We start from the raw sequence: 19267 nt of genomic DNA on the forward strand, positions 1-19267 counted from the left end.
AGAGACGTGAGCATGTGTGGTATATTTTTATAAGAATCTGCATCAGAAATGATTTAAAATAAGTAGATAGGGATGAGTGTCCCAAAAGGCCAAAACATTAAGTTTTAAGAGTAATCTCAGTATTCAGAAAAATTAACTGATAAAATTGCAGTAAATACAGCAGAACTGTGTGTATTTTTCTAGAAGTGCTATAGTTTTCAAAACATTGTCTCTCATTTAATATCATTGTTCTTTTCATGTTATATTCTTAATGTTTAGCATTTAGACAGCACTTTGTAATTCACAAAGTGCTTACACAGCATTGACCTCTCCTGAGACATCTGCTGCTTAGAGAGTTTCAGTTACTTGTCAAAGGTCGTGTCAACTTACTTGTTAAGCTGTTAAGCATTTGTTATGTGCGAGGCAGTTTTCTAAGCGATTTGTCAATATTAACTCATTTAATTCTCTTAATAACCCTATGAAGTAGGTACTATTATCTTTCTCATATTATAAATATAGAAAACTGAGGCACTGTGGGCTACAGGAGCTCGCCACTGGTCCAACTTAGTCAGGTGGGGCCAGGATCCGGACCTGAGCAGTCTGGCTGCAGAATTTACTCTTAACCACTGTTCCACTGCCTCTAAGTAAATGTGGGAGCAGACATTCAAATCCAAATTCAGAGTAGACTCTGGTGAACAGTGTGTTCTTATTTTCAATCATTTGTCCTCCCTCGACCTCCCCCCCAATCAGTCAGTCTGAAAGTCTTCTGTAAGTGAAGGTTTAGTTGACAGGGTCAGACTTGAGTTTCTTGTAACTTCTAATGTTACTAGGTGTTTAGAATTCTATATTAAGTTTGCAGTAAATGTAATTTTTTTTTTTAATTGGTAACCTTTGACTTGGAAAAGAGGAAAAACTGGCACTTGGGTCAGCTCAGAATAGAAATATCTTTGATACTTGATCTTCCGGACTGGCCTTTACTTTGGTGTGTCATGGTCACTGCTAGGTTAGCCTCTAGTCCTCTGTCCAAAGTCTGTTATTAATTATTTATTACTTTTTTGGGGAGGAATTTGCATTCTGTATAGACAAGTAGACCCTGTAAATTTTGCTGGATTGAAGTTTATGTGAAACACATTTTGCTTGAAAGGGCGCATGGTTAGTTTTGCGTTGGGTAGGTAATTGTAACTATTTTTTTTTATTAATCAGAAGCAAGTGCTTTGATAGAAAAAGCAGAGGAGGTAAAGTTGCTCTGATCGTGTTTTGTGCTGTGACGGAGCCTTGCTGTGATGAAAGGCTATTTCGAAGGCAGGGCGGTCGATGGAATTTAAAGTACCCAGAATCTAGAAGTAACTTGATTAGAATTAACTAGATTGAGGAAGAGAATTGAATTAAATAGTTTGACTAGCTACTGGGCTTGCATTTCTGTGAATGGTGAATTTTTAATGAAGAACAACAAGGAAATAAATTGCAGGAAGTTAGTTCCTGGGCAGTAGGTCTGAGGGCGTGTGCTGTGATAATTTGAGGAGGCGTGAGGCTATGTTCAGCAAGGCTCTCCATCTGTCACAGTGAGGGGCCTGTTTGTTGATTTGAGAAAGGGAAAGAAATTTGTATTAATTGTGTAACTGATGGTTTAGAGCAGATTGATTATATAGACTAATTTTGAAAACAAGGCATTCATATACTTTGGAAACAGTTAAAATTGGCAGGAAAAAGAGAATCTAGATTTGGATCAAGACTTAGTGCTTAGAAAATTACAATTGCAATGTGTATGGTGAATTTCAATGTAAGATTCTTTAAAAAATTTTTTATATTAAAAAAATTTTTTTTGATTATTAGGTTGAAGTAGCAGCAGATACACAGATAAATGAGAGAAATTTTGAGGTAAGTTAATTGTAAAGTGGGTTTTCCGTGTAATTGTTTGAGAGAAGTAGCACTTAAAAATAAAAAAAAAATGGGTGAATGTAGACTCATTGTACACAAGAAGGTGAGTTAGGTGAAAAATAGCAAGAGAATGAACTTAACGAAAGGGGAGGTGTGCGATTTATCTGAAAAATAAAAGTCAGGAAAAGAGGCCTAGATTTGTGTCGCTGGAGAAGTGGAGGTAAAAATTGGAAGATGAGTGAAAACAGAGCCAGAAGTCTTGGGGAAAATTAATATATTTACCTCCTCTGGCTGAAAATCTGAAATTGGGTGGAGATAAGTGATAAGAGTTGGTATTAATATTAACTTAGGAAATTCGGCATTTTGAAGATAAATACATTTCCCTCATAAAAAACACTTCCTTGCCCTTCCCATAAAGTGCCATATACTGTGCACCAAAAGGGACTCTGAAATTGATTGAAAGTACAGAAAGAGAGGAGAGAAAGATGTGTTTTTCAGGTCCTGTTATTAGGAAGGCATTTTCAGAGTCAAATAAACACCTGCACCGTAGTTGGAGGGTAGAAGGTCCCCGTGGTGCCCATCTTTATAGCCCTGTGCCTGGGGCAGTCTGCTGGTGCGCGCCACGTCACTGGGATGGCACCGTTGACAGGTGTTGTTCCTTCTCACCCTGTGGCACTTGGAAGCATCAGGAGGGTGATATTTGCACTTGCGAGGATTAATCAATGAAATTTACGTAGCGAGATCAGTGTGGACAAGACAACTTTTTAAGAAATCAGCTAGCTTCTGTCCCAAACAATTAGAAGTATGTATTGAGACCTTTGCACCAAGTTTTCTTGAAGGCAGAGTTGGAAAGGCACAGTGGTTGAGAGATCCTGGGAAGGGAGGCCCCCTGGGAGGCGGAGTAGGAATTAAAGATAATGTTCATGTTGCATTGTTCACATTGGGAAGAGTCGTTCTGAGCCCGTTTCCTTGCGGGAGGGAATGTGACGGTTCAGTTCAGAGCGGGAAGTGCTGTGCAGGCGGAGTGGTGATGGGGTTGCCACCAGGTGCTGCTGGAATGGGAGAGCCGGGGGCCGAGGGTCCTGAGTTACGTGGGCAGAATCTGAAGGTGGAGTAGTGGTAGAGGTAACTGATCAGAGATGGGGAGCCGAGTAGCGGGCGCTCCAAGGCCTGGGTGGGGTCGTCCCCGCTAGTCTGTGGGACGGAAATCAGCAAGATTCAGGGCCGGGGGTTGTTGGCACAGATGTGGGGGCTGGAGTGCAGGTGATGGCGTGAGGTGGGGAAGAACAGCAGGATGGTTAGGAAGCCGCTCGGGAGGTTGCAAGTGTCTTCAGGTCCTAAGGAGACCACAGTGGTGATTATTCGGCGCGTTTGGGGAAAGTAAATGGTTCTGGGTTGTTGAGAGGCACTGGGTGTGGAGAAAGCTTCTGCTGCTTCCTCTTCCCGTCTGCCAACGTGTGGTCCCAGGGGTGCGAAATTGAGGCCTGGTGATAAGTGGTCCCTATAAAACCGATTTTTCCTCTCTGAATATTTAGGTCATACAGAAGTTGTAAAATCTATCAGGATTATGCTTCATTCCAACAGGATTCCACTGAAAACATACCCTTGAGACACATCAAAAAAGCCTTCTGTGCAATTAGAGCCATTCTGTTGTTTCTCACGGTTACTCCTAGGAAAGGAGGATCCCGGTGTGCCCAGGACTGAGACTTTTCCCAAGAGGCAGATCAAAAGCTGGATGGTCCTGGGCACACCAGGATGAGTTGGTCGCACTCTTGTTTACTGTCCTGCTTTATAAATTCATTGAAATGACTGACGACGTATTTTCATAAGTAATCTCTGTATAGAAGTAATATTCCTGTATTGTTTTACATTAAATCCTCTGTTTTGTAGTTCATGCTTTTATAAATGCTTACTCTCTGCTTGAGGGTTGCTGAATCTTGGGTATCTTCGGGGGAGGGGGGTTCTGTTCATCTATCTTTATTTTTGCCATATTCACTGAGCTTTAAATTTTGTGCTGTTGATACAGCAGTTTTGCCTAAATGCAGGTTTTCTAACCTTTCAAGTTCCACAGTCATTGGACTGAACTTCTCCAGCAGCTGCTGTGTGCCATTCTGTCTTGTTACTGAGGTGTTACTGTGTATTCATACTGTCTTCAAAGCTAGACTGCTGGTATGGAAACTGGGGCTTTGTCTTCTGCCATTTTTTGTGCCCTTGCCATACCTGCTTTACATTCTAGACAGTCAGTAAGCGTGTTTATTAATTGATCCAGGCAGATAGATACGTGACGATATTTCTCTGGCTTTTCTTAATTCCATGCATAGTGTGCAAAATGGATCAGATCTGTAGCTTCTGACTTAAGAATGACATCCTGAGGTACGTAGGCAATTAAGATACTCTTCTGAGTGAGGAGTTGGTAGTTCTGTAACCTTGGAGGACTGGGAATATAGATGCTTATCTGCATTCAGGACTCCCTGTTCTTTGCAGTTGAATATTAACAAACCTTTATACAGCTCTGTGGCATTTTCTTTAAAGGGTTGGGTTGCACATAATCAGCTTACGTTAAAATGGCCATATCCTCTGGGCATAGGTTATGACCTAAATTCATTTGGATGAATAACTGGTTCACTTGAAAGTTTGCTAAAACTCAAGACTTTGTTTTTTCTTTTGCCGCACTCTGTCACACAGCTGTTAGGTGGCAGAAGTGGAAATGGAATCCAAGCAGTCTTGACAGCAGAGCTGGCTCTTGAAAGCCTCGTCTCCCACAGTTTGCTCCTCCTTCTGTTCCCTGTCCTGGTTGCGGTGCCAGCATCCACCCAGACAGTGAAGTGGGGGATTCGGGTTGTTCAGAGTACTTCTTTCTGACCCTCCACTATCTGGTAATCGTTGGGTCAGAGATCTTACACACACGTTGAGCTTTTTCCTTCACACCATCAGGGCTCTGGTTCAGATAAATGCACTATTTTAAATCTAGCCCCACTGCTGCCAAAGTTACTGTTCTAAAATGCAGTTCTCGTTGTTGAAACCTGCCGGTGTCTGTCAGTTACCTTCAGGATAAGCTTTGAACCACTGCGCGTGGTGTGTCCTGAATACCACACGAGCTACCCCGGGGGACCCTGCACAGTGCAGATTACCCCGTCTGCCTGTCGGCCTCGTCCCTTTCACCAGGTTACAGCCTGTTTCCAGCCAGACCAGTCGTCCTGTGAACCCTCCAGACATCCCGTAATTCTTGAAGAGTGGCACTTGCAGACGGTTCATTCAGAAGTTCACCTTCTCTGTGAACCTTTTCCAAGTTCCTGTAGGGTAGATTATCCATTTTCTCTCGTGTGCCCCAGATGTGCCACTTGGCATTTTGATTCTATTTTAGTAACTGTCTTGCTGAAAGCTGTTTATTTGCTTACAGGTTTGTCTCCTCACTAGACTATGAGCTCCTTGAAAGAAGGAATCGTGTCTTACTCAGCTTTATATCCACAGTGTCTAGAACAGTTCCTGGTGCAGAGTAAGTGATTAACAACTTTTTTTAAACCAAGACTATATATATTTAATAGTTAAACTGTACAGTATCTTCATCTATAAGCTGGAAGCAGTACCTCCCCACTCACACAGTGTTTATTGTGACGCTTACATTAAAGAATGTATGTAATAGTACATTATGTGTGTTTTTAAGTGCCACGCAACTTTATGTTATTAAATGAAGTGTGAGAACTGATTGTGTGTTGAAATAGATAATTTTATTTGCTGTGTATCTTCCATCTTCAGGCAAAATAGAACCATTTGGAACCGTCTCTGTCGTTTGCAGTTTAAGTTTGCATTTCCTGGCTGCTATAGGCATGCGCTCTTGAGTCTGAGGATTGATTTATACAGAACAAAGGGAGAAAATAGCGTGGAGGTGGAAATCTGGATTCAGAAAGAGTTTTAAGCAGTTGGAGCAGACAGTCTCTTGCCTGTTTCCCAGTTGGCAGTTTCCCAGTCTGCACAGTGTTTGAAATGTAAAGTTTAACCTTAAAGTTTTTATTTAAACTTTACAATTCCTTTCAAGTAACTTATCCTATGCCTTTATCCTCAGCAATTACCTTTCTGTCTAATTCACTACTGAAGTCCCTCAATTTTCTTTTAATCTCCCTCCAAATGAATCAACACCTTCACTTATCCTTGGGTTCCTTACTTACTGTACAGAGAAGAAACATCTTTTTCTTGGAAGGCTGACTACGCAGCATCTGTACGAAAGCTGTGTCTTTACCTTTTCTTCTCAGGCTCCAGACGCACCCCCAGCCAGCAGTGTGTTTGGTGAATCAGTGATCTGCCCTGTCCTATGTCTACCTCCTTGCCTTCCATTTCTTTCTTTACATTTTTAAAACTTCTGTAATTTGAACATGCCAGATTACATATAACATATGGAAGTTCATAGTAAAAACAAACATTTGGGGACCAACCACCAAACCAGTTCCAACACAGTTAAGGAGCGGTCTGTGAGCCCCGCCGTAGTCCCACATTCCTGCCTTTCCCCAGCCCTCTGAAGCCACTGCTGATCTGAATTTGGTTTTTTATCTCCTCTTTTTAAAAGCAGTATTACCACAAATATATTTCTTTGTTTGAGCTTAATAGTTATATTTTAGAGTCTTTTTCTTTATTCAAAAAAAAAAAATGTAATGAAGGTACTGGGGATTGAACCCAGGACCTCATGCATGCTTAACATGCACTTTACCACTTGAGCTGTTCCCCCCAGAGTCTTTTTAAAGCTTGCACAAGTGGTATTTTATTATAGAGAAAAGTCTTAATTTATAAATCTGTGCATTTCGAAGAAAACATTCAAGCATCATAAAACATTCTCAGAATGCACATTCAAATTTGTAACAAGAAAATAATCCTGGAGACTTATTTTTGGACTGTGGATATTACGGTACCACATATAAAATAAAGCTTATCTAGAGTGCAGAAATGTGGAAGATCTATTTCCACACACTCCTTTTTCCGTTTTGGCAGAAGAGTTCTCTTAGATTTATAGCGCACTCCTTGGAAGACTGTTGTGGGTTATACACGCACGGTGGGCCGGTAACACGGGTTAGTGAAGAATTACCAGAGGCCGAGAAGAGTTCAGGAAAGTTTGCTGGTTACACTGCTGCAGGCAAGTGGGCCGCACAGATGCCTGCATGAGCGTTGGAGGGGTGGGGTGGGGTGGGGTGGGGGGACATGCAGGGTCTTTTATTGGAGGGAGGGGGCTGTGCACACAAGGAGGAGGGGGCTGCGTGATCAGTTTGTGCACAGGGACCTGACTAGTTGTCAGATCTGTCAGGGACTTCTCTGAACAGTAGGTTTTATGACCTTGGCAAGGGCAGGATGTGAGGCCTGCCTGCCTCGGGTGTTAGGATATAGTGAGCTGGGCCATCCCCTGGGGCAGTGAGTTGTGTTAGGATAAACACACATCAGGAGAAGGTGTTTTATATCTTGCAGAAATGCAGGTGCACAAAGGGTCCTGTAGCGGGCAGTGGGGGTTACGGTGTCAGTAGGCTCCAGGCACACAGAAAGCCCAGGGGTCAGGGTTTTATGACTCCAGAGAGTGCCAGCCAGCTCCACAGGCTTGTCATTGGATTGTCCTTGGACCCCAGCCATTCTTCTGTGGGCTTCGTTCAGTTGGTGATCATATGAGCTTTTGAGACTCAGGATCCACAGTGCCCCGAGGTTTCCAGGTATCTTTTTCTATCATAGAATCATGGCATTTTCAAAAGAAATGCATAGCCAAAGATGAGGTCAAGTTAACTGCTGAAGTAATTCATTTCTTTCTTCTTTGTCGTGAGGGGTTGGAAGCACTTCTTGATGACCTCAGTGTAGAATGTTAAATCTTGGCGGTGGGACTCAGTGAGAGGGAGATGTTAACACTCGCAGCTCCTTTGGTCTTGTTTCAGTTACTGTTACATCCCCAAGAGCCGTCCAAGTGCTCGCCTGCAGCTGTGGCTCATTCATGCTCACTGCTCTGTGATGCTCCGCTGTGTGTCAGCCTGATTCCTTTCACCATTTTTCTACCTTGGAATATTTGGGGATTTTTGTTGTTGTTGCTATTACGAAGAGTGCTTATACTTGGCACAAAAGTACAAAAATTTTTATAGTCTTTATCTAGAACTGCTCATTGAAAGGCATGCAGATGTTCGACTTTACATGATAATACCAAATTGTTTTCCAGCAATATTACCAATTTTAACACCTACCTATTTACCTCTTTTACACATGTACTAGCAGTGCTAAAACCTATGACCGCTCCACTTTTTTTTTGCCATAATTTGGTACTGTCAAAGTCCTAGTCCTTACCATTCTAGTGAGTTGAAAATAACATCTCATGTGGTCCTAACTTGTATTTCTTTGATGAATAATGAGATTCTGCATCTTTTTAAATGCTTATTGGCCTAACAGGTTTCCTTGTCTGTGAAATTTCTGCTCAGGTTTTTTTTGCCCATTTGCCTACTGTGTTGTCTTTTTCTCATTTTTGGTAGAAGTTCTCATATAGTTTAAATACTAATCTTTAATCAGTTTCACATTGTGTGAGTATCTCCCAGTTTGTGGCTTGTCTTCTTTTTCTTAAGTCTTTTAAGTCTTCTTTGTGATGTTTTATGATAAACAGAAGTTCTCAGTTTCCACATCGTCAGAATATTCACTCTTTTCTTCTTTGGTTAGTATGCTTGTTTAAGGAACCTTTGCATTTTGGGAGGAGGACATAAAACAATAGTTTTCTGCTGTAATTTCTTCTAGAAGTTTTAAAGTTTGCCTTTTCACATTAGTATGAAACTAGTCCATTTTGAATTGATTTTGTATATGATGTGAGGTAGGGATCCAATTTAATTCTTTCCATATCGATAGTATCAGGGCCGTTTCATTGTCTCTCCTTTCCCAGCTCGTATCTGCATTGCGACGTATGTGACGTATGTCCCTAGATATGTTGTTCTGTTATGAGGCTTTTTATGTTGTTTTATTTTACTTACCCTTCATCAGTCTTGCCAGGTGTTTATTTGAGTGTTTTCTAAGAGCTCTGACTTCGTTAGTCCTGTTACCTTTTTTTCTACTTCATGAGTTTCTGTTCTTTATTATCTCCTACTTTCTTTGGGTTTACTGTTATTTATTATGTTTCTAACTTAACAGGTTGGCCTATTAACTCATCAATTTTCAGCCTTCTTTTCCTAGGATAAATCTTTAAGGCTATAGAGTTGCCTCTATAACTTTTACCGTATTCCACAAATTTTTATATGTAGTATTTTTATCATTCAGTTCTCGGTATTTTTAGATAAAATTCTAGTATGTTTTCTTCTGACTCATGAAATATTTAGAAATGTTATTATTTTCTATTTGTATTTTAAAAAATTTATCTTTCATTTTTTTTTTAACTTAATTGCATTATGGTCAGAACTTGGGAACAATATGATATATATTCTTTGAAATTCAGTGTAATTTCATTATTTCCCAGTGTGTGTATTGTTTTTCTATATGTCCCACATATGCTTGATAAGAATATTTTCTAATAATTGGGTATAATGTTCTGTTGTGTTCATTAAATCATGCCTGTTCATCATTTTGTTTTTGTTTTTATTTTTATTTTTATTCTTCTGGTCCACATGACCTATGAAAAACTAGAGTGTGTTGAAGTTGCCTGTGACAGTGAACGGTTTGTCAGTTTTTCCTGTAGTTCTAACAGCCCTTGGAGGCTTTACTTCCCCAGGAGATGGTGAGTTTTATTTTGTCTTGTCTGGATAGAGGTTTGTTTTGCTTAGAAATGATCTAGAGTAGAGAGAGACTAGGAAAAAGCACAGAATATTTAGGTCTATTTTGTAATCTCCCTCATTTTAATTTTCAAGTGGGAGAGCAGCATATTACAGTTCTGAATTTACAGGCTGGATTCTGTATTTGGCTCAGGTGCAGGTTGGGGGTTGGGGTTCTTGACCCTTTTTGCCATGTTGCCTTTCAGACTTTCTTCTGTTAATCTTTGTTCCCTTCATCTGATGACCCATGCTGGGGTTCCCACTCTCACCTTTGGGACACTCATTTTCATTCCCTTGGGATACTTATTTTTATGTTTCCTGGTTGATCCTGCCTGAGCCGGAGGGGCTTCTCCATCACTTGTAGGGCCTGCTGCTCTGAGTTTGAGCTCTAAGATCAGGCCGCAGGATTAGCACTTCACTCTGCCCAGGCATTCTCTTTTGACGGAGAGGCCAGCATTTCCTCTAGCAGCTAATCAGATTTGGGTGGTTTAGAAGTTGGAGAGTGACAGTCTTCATCCTTACTGAGTATTCAGTTTCCCTTGACTTAACACTGTCTCTCCTTCATGCATCCCGTCTGACTTCTGACAGGTGTAGCAGGATCCCAGTCTGAGATGACTCTCTTCCTGTCCTTGACCGTTACTGTTGTTGAGACCCTTCACTTTGCCAGTGTGGCTGTGTCTTCCAGGGTCGTCATTCGGTTCTGGGTTGTCTAGTGGCTGCTGCGACTCCTCCTGTTCCGTCGTAGCCGGTCTCCTGCTTGCTCTCTCGCGGCTGGGTCCACAGGCTTTGCCGCTCCAGATGGATGAGCTGCTGGGCTGGGCTGGGAGGCGTTAGGAGCGCTCTGAAGCTTCAGTTTCAGCTGGGTCCCTGGGAGGGTCCTCTGTCCACCCCTGTGATCATCCCGAGAGGAATCAACTTTGGAACTCCATAATCAGCCGTCCCATCCTTCTGTCTTCCGAGTGGTCTGGCTTCCTCTGTAGTTCTCGTCCTTTCAGTACCCACTGCTGCGTGCGTTTCTGCCACTGTTTATCCTGACGTCACATCCTCTGTCGTTGTCTCTGCTGCCTTAGTCATCGCAGCGATCCTGGCCTCCACAGTAGTCGTGATGTTTGCCCTCAAAGCTCTCCTCACCCTTGTAGGTGGGCAGTCGTCACAGCTGTCTGTGGCAGGGCAGTTCCTCCAGTCTGCATCTGTTCTGTGAGAAGCCTGATTTCTCTCTCAGCCAAAAGCACAGCCATGCTTGTCTTTATCCTGAGCAGTGTTCCCCAGAATTCTGTTACCGAGAGATGCTTTACTGAGGCTCAGGGCACTGAGCAGGGACTCCGGGTTCTCAAACTCAGCGTAATCAAAGCATTTTAACCTCTCTGGATTGCTGGTTCACATGGTAAATGCACCGCACTGCTATTTAATCCTCTAAAGAATTCCTCAGTGATGCCTTCTGTCACCACAATTTTGATTCCCCAGAAAAGCGGTGTCAGGTGGCATTTGGGGAAATGGCTCTGGTTGCCGTTGGGTTCTCAGGCAGACTGTGGGCAGGATGCAGTGGTCAGTTGCAGGAGCCATATGCCTGTTACCATCATAACTGTGCCGAGTGGTTGACACATCTTCCGGATCACCTGTGTTATCAGTGCAGCTGACTGGTTTGGGAACATGGGTGCTTCCTCCACCAGTGTTAGCATCCTCAGCCTGGAAGTCTGTTAGGGAGACAGTCTTCCCTTTCTTCTTGGCTGAGGTCACTGTGTTGGATTAGGGGAAGGATCCAAAGTTTCCTTAAAGCATGCAAATTTGGAGTTTTATGTCCACTTACTAGATTGGATCTTGTCTCATTTTCTTTGTTCTCCTTAATAATGCTCTTTCTCTGCTATTTAATTAATCCCAGCTTTCTTTTTGTTTATATTTGTCTAGTATGTCCTTTTCCTTACTTGATAGCAGGCCCAGTTCTTTATTACTTAATCCCAGGGCTGCTATCAGCATGCATGTCCAGAAAAAAAAATTAAAATAAAAAAACCTTTTTTGCTTACTAGTCATTATTTCTTTTTGTTATTTCAACTAAAAAAAAAAACTTTTTTAGGCTATTGCTGCGTGTGGTGGGAACAGGCTTAATAATTTCTTGTAATTCTTGAGAACACAGCCGTGTTTGAGAAGTGCATCGGTTCTGATTTATCTAGGATCTGTTCGCGTTGAAGCAGAAAGGCCTTTCTGGTATACCAGGTTGCTAGAAACTGAAAGCCTTCCGTTTCCATCGAGTTTCTTCAATGTGTGCTGATCCTCTGTGGCTTCCATTGGTTTTCCCATATGAACATGATGGCCGATGTACATGCAGGTGGAAGTCATCCTTGAGCCTGTTTTCTCATCTGCAGAATGGGGTTTCAGAACCTGTGAATATGTTAACTAGAATCACTTAAACAGTAAACAACTGTTTATCTTTTCACACACACACACGTACACACATACAGACACATACTATATGCAACTACAAATAAGTGAAGAGAGTATAATGATTTTTAGATGGTTAGGTCTGTGGATTTGGTGGAAGGATCTAAATAGAACATAGAAAAGACTACAAAGAAGGGAAATAGGATAAACATGAATGTTTATTAGTATTTGTCAATCTTGCCCAGAATGTTCTACTTTATCTTAGTAGGCTAAGAGTGGGTAGAAGTTTAGCCTTAAGATATCTGCCATGCAGAAGAAAGCTGAAGTAGGTCTGCTTTGTATTGTATTTAAAAATTAAAAATTGGGTAGAGGAGTGAAGCAGAACTTGAGGGTAAAAAAAGGTCTAAAAAGAAGCATGCAGGTTTTACTGGAGACGTGACAACTAATGTATTTTATAAACCTGCGTGAGGTAGTATGTTTTAAAATTATGGTGAAGGGCATTGTTGGGACAGTTGATGAAATTACAGACTACGAATTGTATATTAGATACTTGTAATGCACTAGTTAATTCCCAGAATTCTGTCTTCGTATTATTATTATTTAAGAAAATACTTCTATTTTTAGGAAATGCATATTAAAAGTATTGCAGAGTAAAGAGACAGCTTACTTAGGTGGTTCAGATAATAAATAAATTATGTGTAATATATATAATATTTAATAACAAAAATATATAAAACCTTTGTACTTATTTTACATAGAAATCAACAAATGACCCTGGATTCTTACTATCATCATTTATTTTGTTGCTCAAGTTGACCCAGATATGGTTAATTGCCCATATTCTCCTGTAAATCTTATAGTAGTACTAAATCTTTATTTTAAATGGGGGACGGTGTGACCATATCAACATGTGATGGGTTGAAAATATTTAATTAGGTCTGATTTCTTAGTTAATTCAAGCAAATAGTGTTAATCATATTGAAAATTGTAATCTCTAATTTAACATATGAATAAATCAACTTTTTTATAGGTTTAAGCTGAATTTTGGGACATGGCCACTGCTTCACCAAGGTCTGATACTAGTAATGGTAACCACAGTGGAAGGTTACAGTTACAGGTAACTGGTAAGTTATTTTCATAATAATTTAAAATGGTGGTTCCCTGATGAAACTTTCTTTTTAATACCTAATTCAGCAGGCTTATTTCATAGGTGTCTTTTATTTTAGATTCACAGAGTGGTGTATTTGTTGCATGAGACCTCAAAGCTAGAAACTCTCTAAAAGTATTTTAGTTATTTAGTAAATATTTATTGAACCCGTGCTGAACGCAGAGACGCTGTATCCTCTCCGGTGGTGGGAGAGCTTAGGTATTGGAATAAGCATCATTGAGTTGGTCCTTAATGATTATTAGGGAGGAGGGGGCTGGTAAAGGCCTTCTTACATCCATCTGAGCCATTCATTCAATCACTGGCAAGTATTTGCTAAGTGCAATCACATATACGAAGGCACAAGGCCCTTGTTCTCCAGGAACGTCTGTGTCGCAGGATGGCTAGACACGCCAGCGTTGTTTCACCAGCTCATCGCTGGTAGGAGCTGAGGCTCCACTCTTTTGTTATTGCAGGAGGTGCTGCAGTCGGGAGCATGCGAGTGTCATGTCTTATTTTTCCCATGTGTCATTAGGGTGGAATCCTAGAATGAAATTGCTGGCTCAGAGAGTAAACACGTGTAATACTGCCAATTACAGTTGACCTCTGAACCCCAGTAGGGGTCGGGGACACCGACTCCCATGAGGTCAAATCTGTGTGTAACTTTACAGTCGGCCCTTGGTGTCCATGATTCCACGTCCGTGGATCCAGCCAGCCACTGATCGTGTAGCACGTATTTATTTTTAAAAATCTGCGTGTAAGTCGGCGCACACAGTTCAGAGGCCTGTTGTTCAAAGGCCAGCTGTGCAACCAGGTTCCCTCCGCAGGTCCTGTACCATTTCCATGTTCCTGCCGGCCCTCTGTGAGTGCCTGTTGTCCCACAGCCTCATCAGAACGTTGTCAGGCATGTTGACAGTCAGATAAGAAGTGCTATCTTAGTGTCGTTTTAAATACCATTTCTCTCCTTATGAGTGAGGTTGAGCCGTGTCTAAGGGAGGCTTGTCTTCCGTTTCCTGTGAACCAGGGGGATGTGTATTTTGACGCAGTTCCCTGGATGATTCTGATGTGCACTCCACTTGAGAACCACTTATAAGTGTAATTTCTGATACTCCCACTTCTGCTCTGCGTAAGCTTAAGAGCCACCCACATCTTTGGTTTTCGGTGTTAAAACGTGTGCAGGACCCGTGACCAGCATATCTGGGATGTAACTTTCTTCGTGGCCTTTACCTAGGTATGAATTCTTAGCTGAAGTAACAAAATCCTGATCTGGCTGTTTTGAGCCAGAGGGAAGCTCATTGGAAAGCTGTCAGGTAACTAGTGGAATCACCAGAAGTCTGGAGAACCAGTTGGAAAGTAGATGTGGAGCAAAGCAGTGTAAGTTGCCGGGATAGGGCAACCGCAGTGTTTATCACTTTGGGTGTCAGTTACTGTTCTTTGAAATGCAGTGATGCCCTTGGGAGGCTGAACTTGGACCTGTGCTAAATGGCACCGGGTTTTAGCACCTTGCTTTTCTCTCTTCTCTCCTCCTTGTCTTTGCCTTTCTTCATTTTGTTGATCTAGTTTTTTAAATTACAAAGCACCTTAAAATCTGCAATCTTACTGATCTAACAATACCTTGTGGAATAAATATGTACTCCTGTTTTACTGGTGAAGAAACTGAAAATCAGATTAAGTGCCTTTCATTAGTAATAGGAAAACCAACCAGGGTCTCAGGACTCCAAGTTGTCGCTCCTTTTATTAGATAACAGCAACATGTATTGATTTTTCTTTATTTTTGAAATAATCAGATAGTACCAGGTTTAAGGTCACCTCTGCTCCTGCAGTCTGGCAGGCCATGCTCTGTAAATTAGATGCTCTGTTAGCTTATATATCTTCATTCTTATTTCTCTTCTTAACCCATATCTGATTGGCAGTAACAAATAAGAATAAGAACATTGACCATGGAAAGCAGGAAAACTATAACAGAAAAAATCAAAGAGAAAAGTACCCACGTAACACAGGCTAACGTACGCTTCAGTGCGGCACATGCGTAAGTGTAATAGCACACGGAAGCGTGGCATCTCAACATCCAAAGCAGTTTAGGTGTCCAGCTTTCTGCAGGAAAGTGACAGAAACGAAGTGCAAGATGGATAAAAAGACAAGATTTGAGACTGAAAAACTAATGGGCTGTTATATTCACATTTTTAGCTATTATGTCTTATAGTACCTTAATAGTTACTTTTAAATTAAAAAATTTAATCCTATGTATCATTTTTGTAAGTGTTGTGAATATGGATTTAACTTTATTCTTTTCACGTGCTTCAACATTTATGGAATAACCTGTCTTTTCCTGTTGAAATGCCACCCTTATATTTTTTCTGTTCTTTTCACCTCTGCTCTCACAGTGCAGTCAGTTTTAATTACTTTTATTTTATAGTGCTTTTTAATGATACATTGCAAGAAAGCTCTTATTACTTTGCATTTTAAAATATTCTTTTACTATTCTCTAATTTTCTTTTCATTTCATCTGAATGTTAGAGTCTCCCTCCCTTTTCCTCTGTCCTCCCTGGAAAGAAACCTCCCTCAGAACCAGTATTAGTGTTTTCACTTAAAACGTTTAAACATAACATATTAAACTGGAGATAATTGAAATCTTTCAGTGTTAAAAGGTCCAGGTCCAGGAATAGTCGTGTCATTCCCTGCACGTCTTGTATGTTCATCAGTGAAGGGTTATAGTTCTCTTCATGCATATGTATTGCTTATGTTTATCACTAGGTTGGGGGGCATGATTGTGAGTGGAATTGTTGAATTAAATTCTCACACACATGCACTGAGGACTCTATTTTTCTCATAGGTTTTTCCATATTTATATAATCTTTTAGTAGAGGACACTCTGGTATAACCCCCAAAGGAAACTCATGGGATAGGAAAATAAAATCTATCCTACGTATAAATTAGAATTCTTATTTAAATTAATAAGGTTATCTTTTGATTATTAAAAATTGTAGCATTCTAGTTTTTATGTGCACATTTTTGCCAGCATATTATGAATTCCTCATGAAATTAAAAATTGTCTTTTAAAAATCACTTTCCATACCCTGCCAGCATCTGGTATTATTGAAGATTTTGCCAGTTTAAAAGTATACAATGGGTGTCTTTTAAATATATCTACAGTTAGCTCAGAAGCGTTAATGCTGCGCAGTTACTAGTGATAGTAGTAGGTTAATAGTCACCAGTGTTGGGTGCTAGGCATTCGTTGGGATAATAGTACTTTGTTTGCCTTCACTCACCAATTCTAAGTATCAGGTACTATTTATTGCTCCCCTGTTTTTCAGATGAGAAAATTGAGGGTCAGACGGGTTAGTTGACTGACTTAAGGTCACATATCTAGTAAGTGGCAGAGTTAAAATGTGCATCCAGATATGTCCGACTCAGTGCTTTTTAAAAAAGACTGAATTTTTTTAGAGCAGTTTTAGATTCACAGCAAAACTGAGAGGAAGCTCAGAGATTTCCATACACGCCCACCCCAACACACGCGTAGCCTCCCCCAGCATCAGCTTCCCTCACCAGAGAGTAGATTAGTGCTTGCCTGGGGCTGGCGGGGAGGAGGTGAGATGGGAAAGGAGGGTGACTGCTCAACAGTATGGGGTTTCTTTTGGGGGTGATGGACATGTTTTAAAATTGCTTGTGCTGATGGTTGCACACTTCTGTGGGTGAACATATTAAAGGTACTGTATAGTTAAAATGGGTATATTTTGAATTATGTTTCAGTAAAACTTAAAAAGTTCAGATGGTTCTCAGACATGAACAGTAGACTTTTTGTATTGTTTCTTCATTCTGCCAGTGAGGAGTTTGCATTGCACAAGAAGCACAATTCCATGTTTATTGATTTATTACTGCAAAAAACTGCTTTTTAGCTAAATGTGTTCACTAGTGACTATCATGTCTCCGTTAGTTTCTAGTGCCAAACTAAAAAGGAAAAAGAACTGGTTTGGAACAGCAATATATACAGAAGTAGTTGTAGATGGAGAAAGTAAGAAAACAGCAAAATCCAGTAGTTCTTCTAATCCAAAGTGGGATGAGCAGCTAACTATGTAAGTATCTGGTGTAAGGGGTTCAGATTTTCCAAAGAGAATTTGCTTCCTGGAATGTTTTTCCGGTGGTGGTGGTGTTTTGTGGGGGTTTTTTCGTTGGATGACTTCAAAGTGAGGAATGCTACTTTCTAGTGTGAGTAGACAATTTCAAGTGTGAAAAATTTTTTGGTTCATTTTATTTTCTTTAGAGATGAGCCATGGTAATCCTTGCTTTTGCTGTACAAACTAGTATTTTCCATATAGCCATGTTTTCCCTTATTATCTTGTACAAATAAATAGGACAGAAAATCATTCGTTGTAAATTTGTATCTAAAGTATCACAGCTAATACCAGCAGCTGGCTTAAATTTTATCCATTTGTTCAAATAGAAATAATGTTACTGTGAAGTCTTAGTAAGACTTTTGATGTGTTGCTGGTGTTTGGCTTTATTAATTACAGAAAATTTTATCTGCTTATTAAAATCCTAATGTACTTGAAAGTAAATACTGTTTTTATTATATAGTTGACTATTTCATACAGTATTTTTTCCTTCAGTAAGCTGAATTCATGACTTTTTAAAAATTATTGAAGTTAGTGTTTACGCCTGTATTTTTGTTACAATTTTACCCCCGCAGAAATGTGACCCCACAGACCACATTGGAGTTCCGAGTTTGGAGTCATCACACTTTAAAAGCAGATGCTTTATTAGGGAGAGCAACGATAGATTTGAAACAAGCCCTCTTAGTACACAATAGAAAATGTAAGTTTTTTTGTTCTAATCTTTGTTTCTTTAAAAGTTTATTTTAGACACTTTGAAAATATCCTGAAGTCCAAAAGCAAAACCAAACCAAACCAAAAAACCCAGTTTTGTGTTTATACAGGAAAACTTCATGTATTGCCTGTACTTGCTTTTAAGTTTATGGTGTTATATGAAATAGGAAATACTTACCTGGCATTTCTCTATACAACAGATGTACAGACAATCTCAGTCCATGAATGTACTGTCTTATCAGTGGTATCAGTGGTTTATTACTTACTTATTATATACTTTAAAACTGAGGAAAAATGATCATTATCTGAGCCTATTCTGTTACTTAGTTAACAGTTTTATTTGTAAAAAATAAATTACAGCTCTTAAATTTTCTCTTTTCATTATGTAACTAGTTTATTATTAGAAAACATGGAGAATACAGAAAATCACAGAGGAATATAGAAATTACTTGTAATTTTTACTGTTGAGGGGTAACCACTTCTGATAATTTGGCATCTTTTTTTAAAAATTTTTTAAATTGAGTTATAGTCAGTTTACAATGTGTCAATTTCTGGTGTACAGCACAATTTTTCAGTCATACATGAATATACGTATGTTCATTTTTATATTCTTTTTCACTGTAAGCTACTACAAGATCTTGTATATATTTCCCTGTGCTATATATACAGTATAAACTTGTTTATCTACTTTATATATACCTGTCAGCATCTACAAATCTCGAACTCCCAGTATGTCCCTTCCCACCCTGCTCCGTCTTTTTCTTGTTCATAGACACAAATTTCTTTTTCTTCTTTGTATCCACTGGTTTATTCTCCTCTTTTTTTCATTTAGGAACATAATATGAATATAATGTTCCCATATTAAATTTTTCTCACTTGGGGATTCTTTAAGTAGTTTAAGCGTCAGTTATTTGTAAATTTCTAACACTGTATGCAAAAATTTGACCGTATTACATGTATTTCTATTTCTGGGGAGAGAGTTCATACTTCTATCAAATTCTCAAAATATTGTGTGGTCCAAAGAATATTAAAATCCAGAGTTCTAGTTTATGAATTAACTAATCTCATTATTTGACATTTAGGTAGTTTCTAATAGTTCACTCAAACCACCACCACTGTCAATCTTTGTGTCCATCTTCTTATTTCACACCCATCCTATTGTATTAGGGCTACCCTAATGACCTCGTTTTAACTTAATTACTTCTTTAAAGATCCTATTTCCAAATAAAGTCAGCTTCTGAGGCCCCAGAAATTAGGACTTAAACCTATGAATGTAGTGGGGGGAAGACCCAGTTCAGCCTGTAACAAAAGGAAAGTAGATTAATTTC

The 19267-nt window shown here is 39.8% G+C and overlaps 1 protein-coding gene and 1 pseudogene across 10 annotated transcripts in view; one reads left to right on the top strand and one right to left on the bottom strand.

The window, feature by feature from the left end:
• The window catches only part of WWP1 (WW domain containing E3 ubiquitin protein ligase 1), an 85634-nt gene that overhangs the window by 14843 nt on the left and 51524 nt on the right, over positions 1-19267 (top strand). For 6 of the 10 annotated variants that reach the window (XR_012503196.1, XR_012503197.1, XM_074355026.1 and 3 more), the window contains exons 2-5: positions 5258-5353; positions 13003-13096; positions 17051-17189; positions 17804-17928. Coding sequence is in view for 8 of the 10 variants with exons in the window: in XM_074355026.1 (XP_074211127.1) it covers positions 13024-13096; positions 17051-17189; positions 17804-17928 (337 nt within the window). In the remaining 2 variants the exon portion in view is untranslated. Of the gene's footprint in view, positions 1-1812; positions 1858-5257; positions 5354-9543; positions 9563-13002; positions 13097-17050; positions 17190-17803; positions 17929-19267 lie in introns of those variants that run through there. The other 4 variants (XM_074355027.1, XM_074355028.1, XM_074355031.1 and 1 more) reach the window with 3 other exon arrangements.
• On the bottom strand, positions 10528-11930 carry LOC105066742 (eukaryotic translation initiation factor 4B pseudogene; annotated as a pseudogene).

The sequence above is a fragment of the Camelus bactrianus genome, chromosome 29 (assembly GCF_048773025.1).
Source record: "Camelus bactrianus isolate YW-2024 breed Bactrian camel chromosome 29, ASM4877302v1, whole genome shotgun sequence".
Taxonomy (NCBI): Eukaryota; Metazoa; Chordata; class Mammalia; order Artiodactyla; family Camelidae; genus Camelus; species Camelus bactrianus.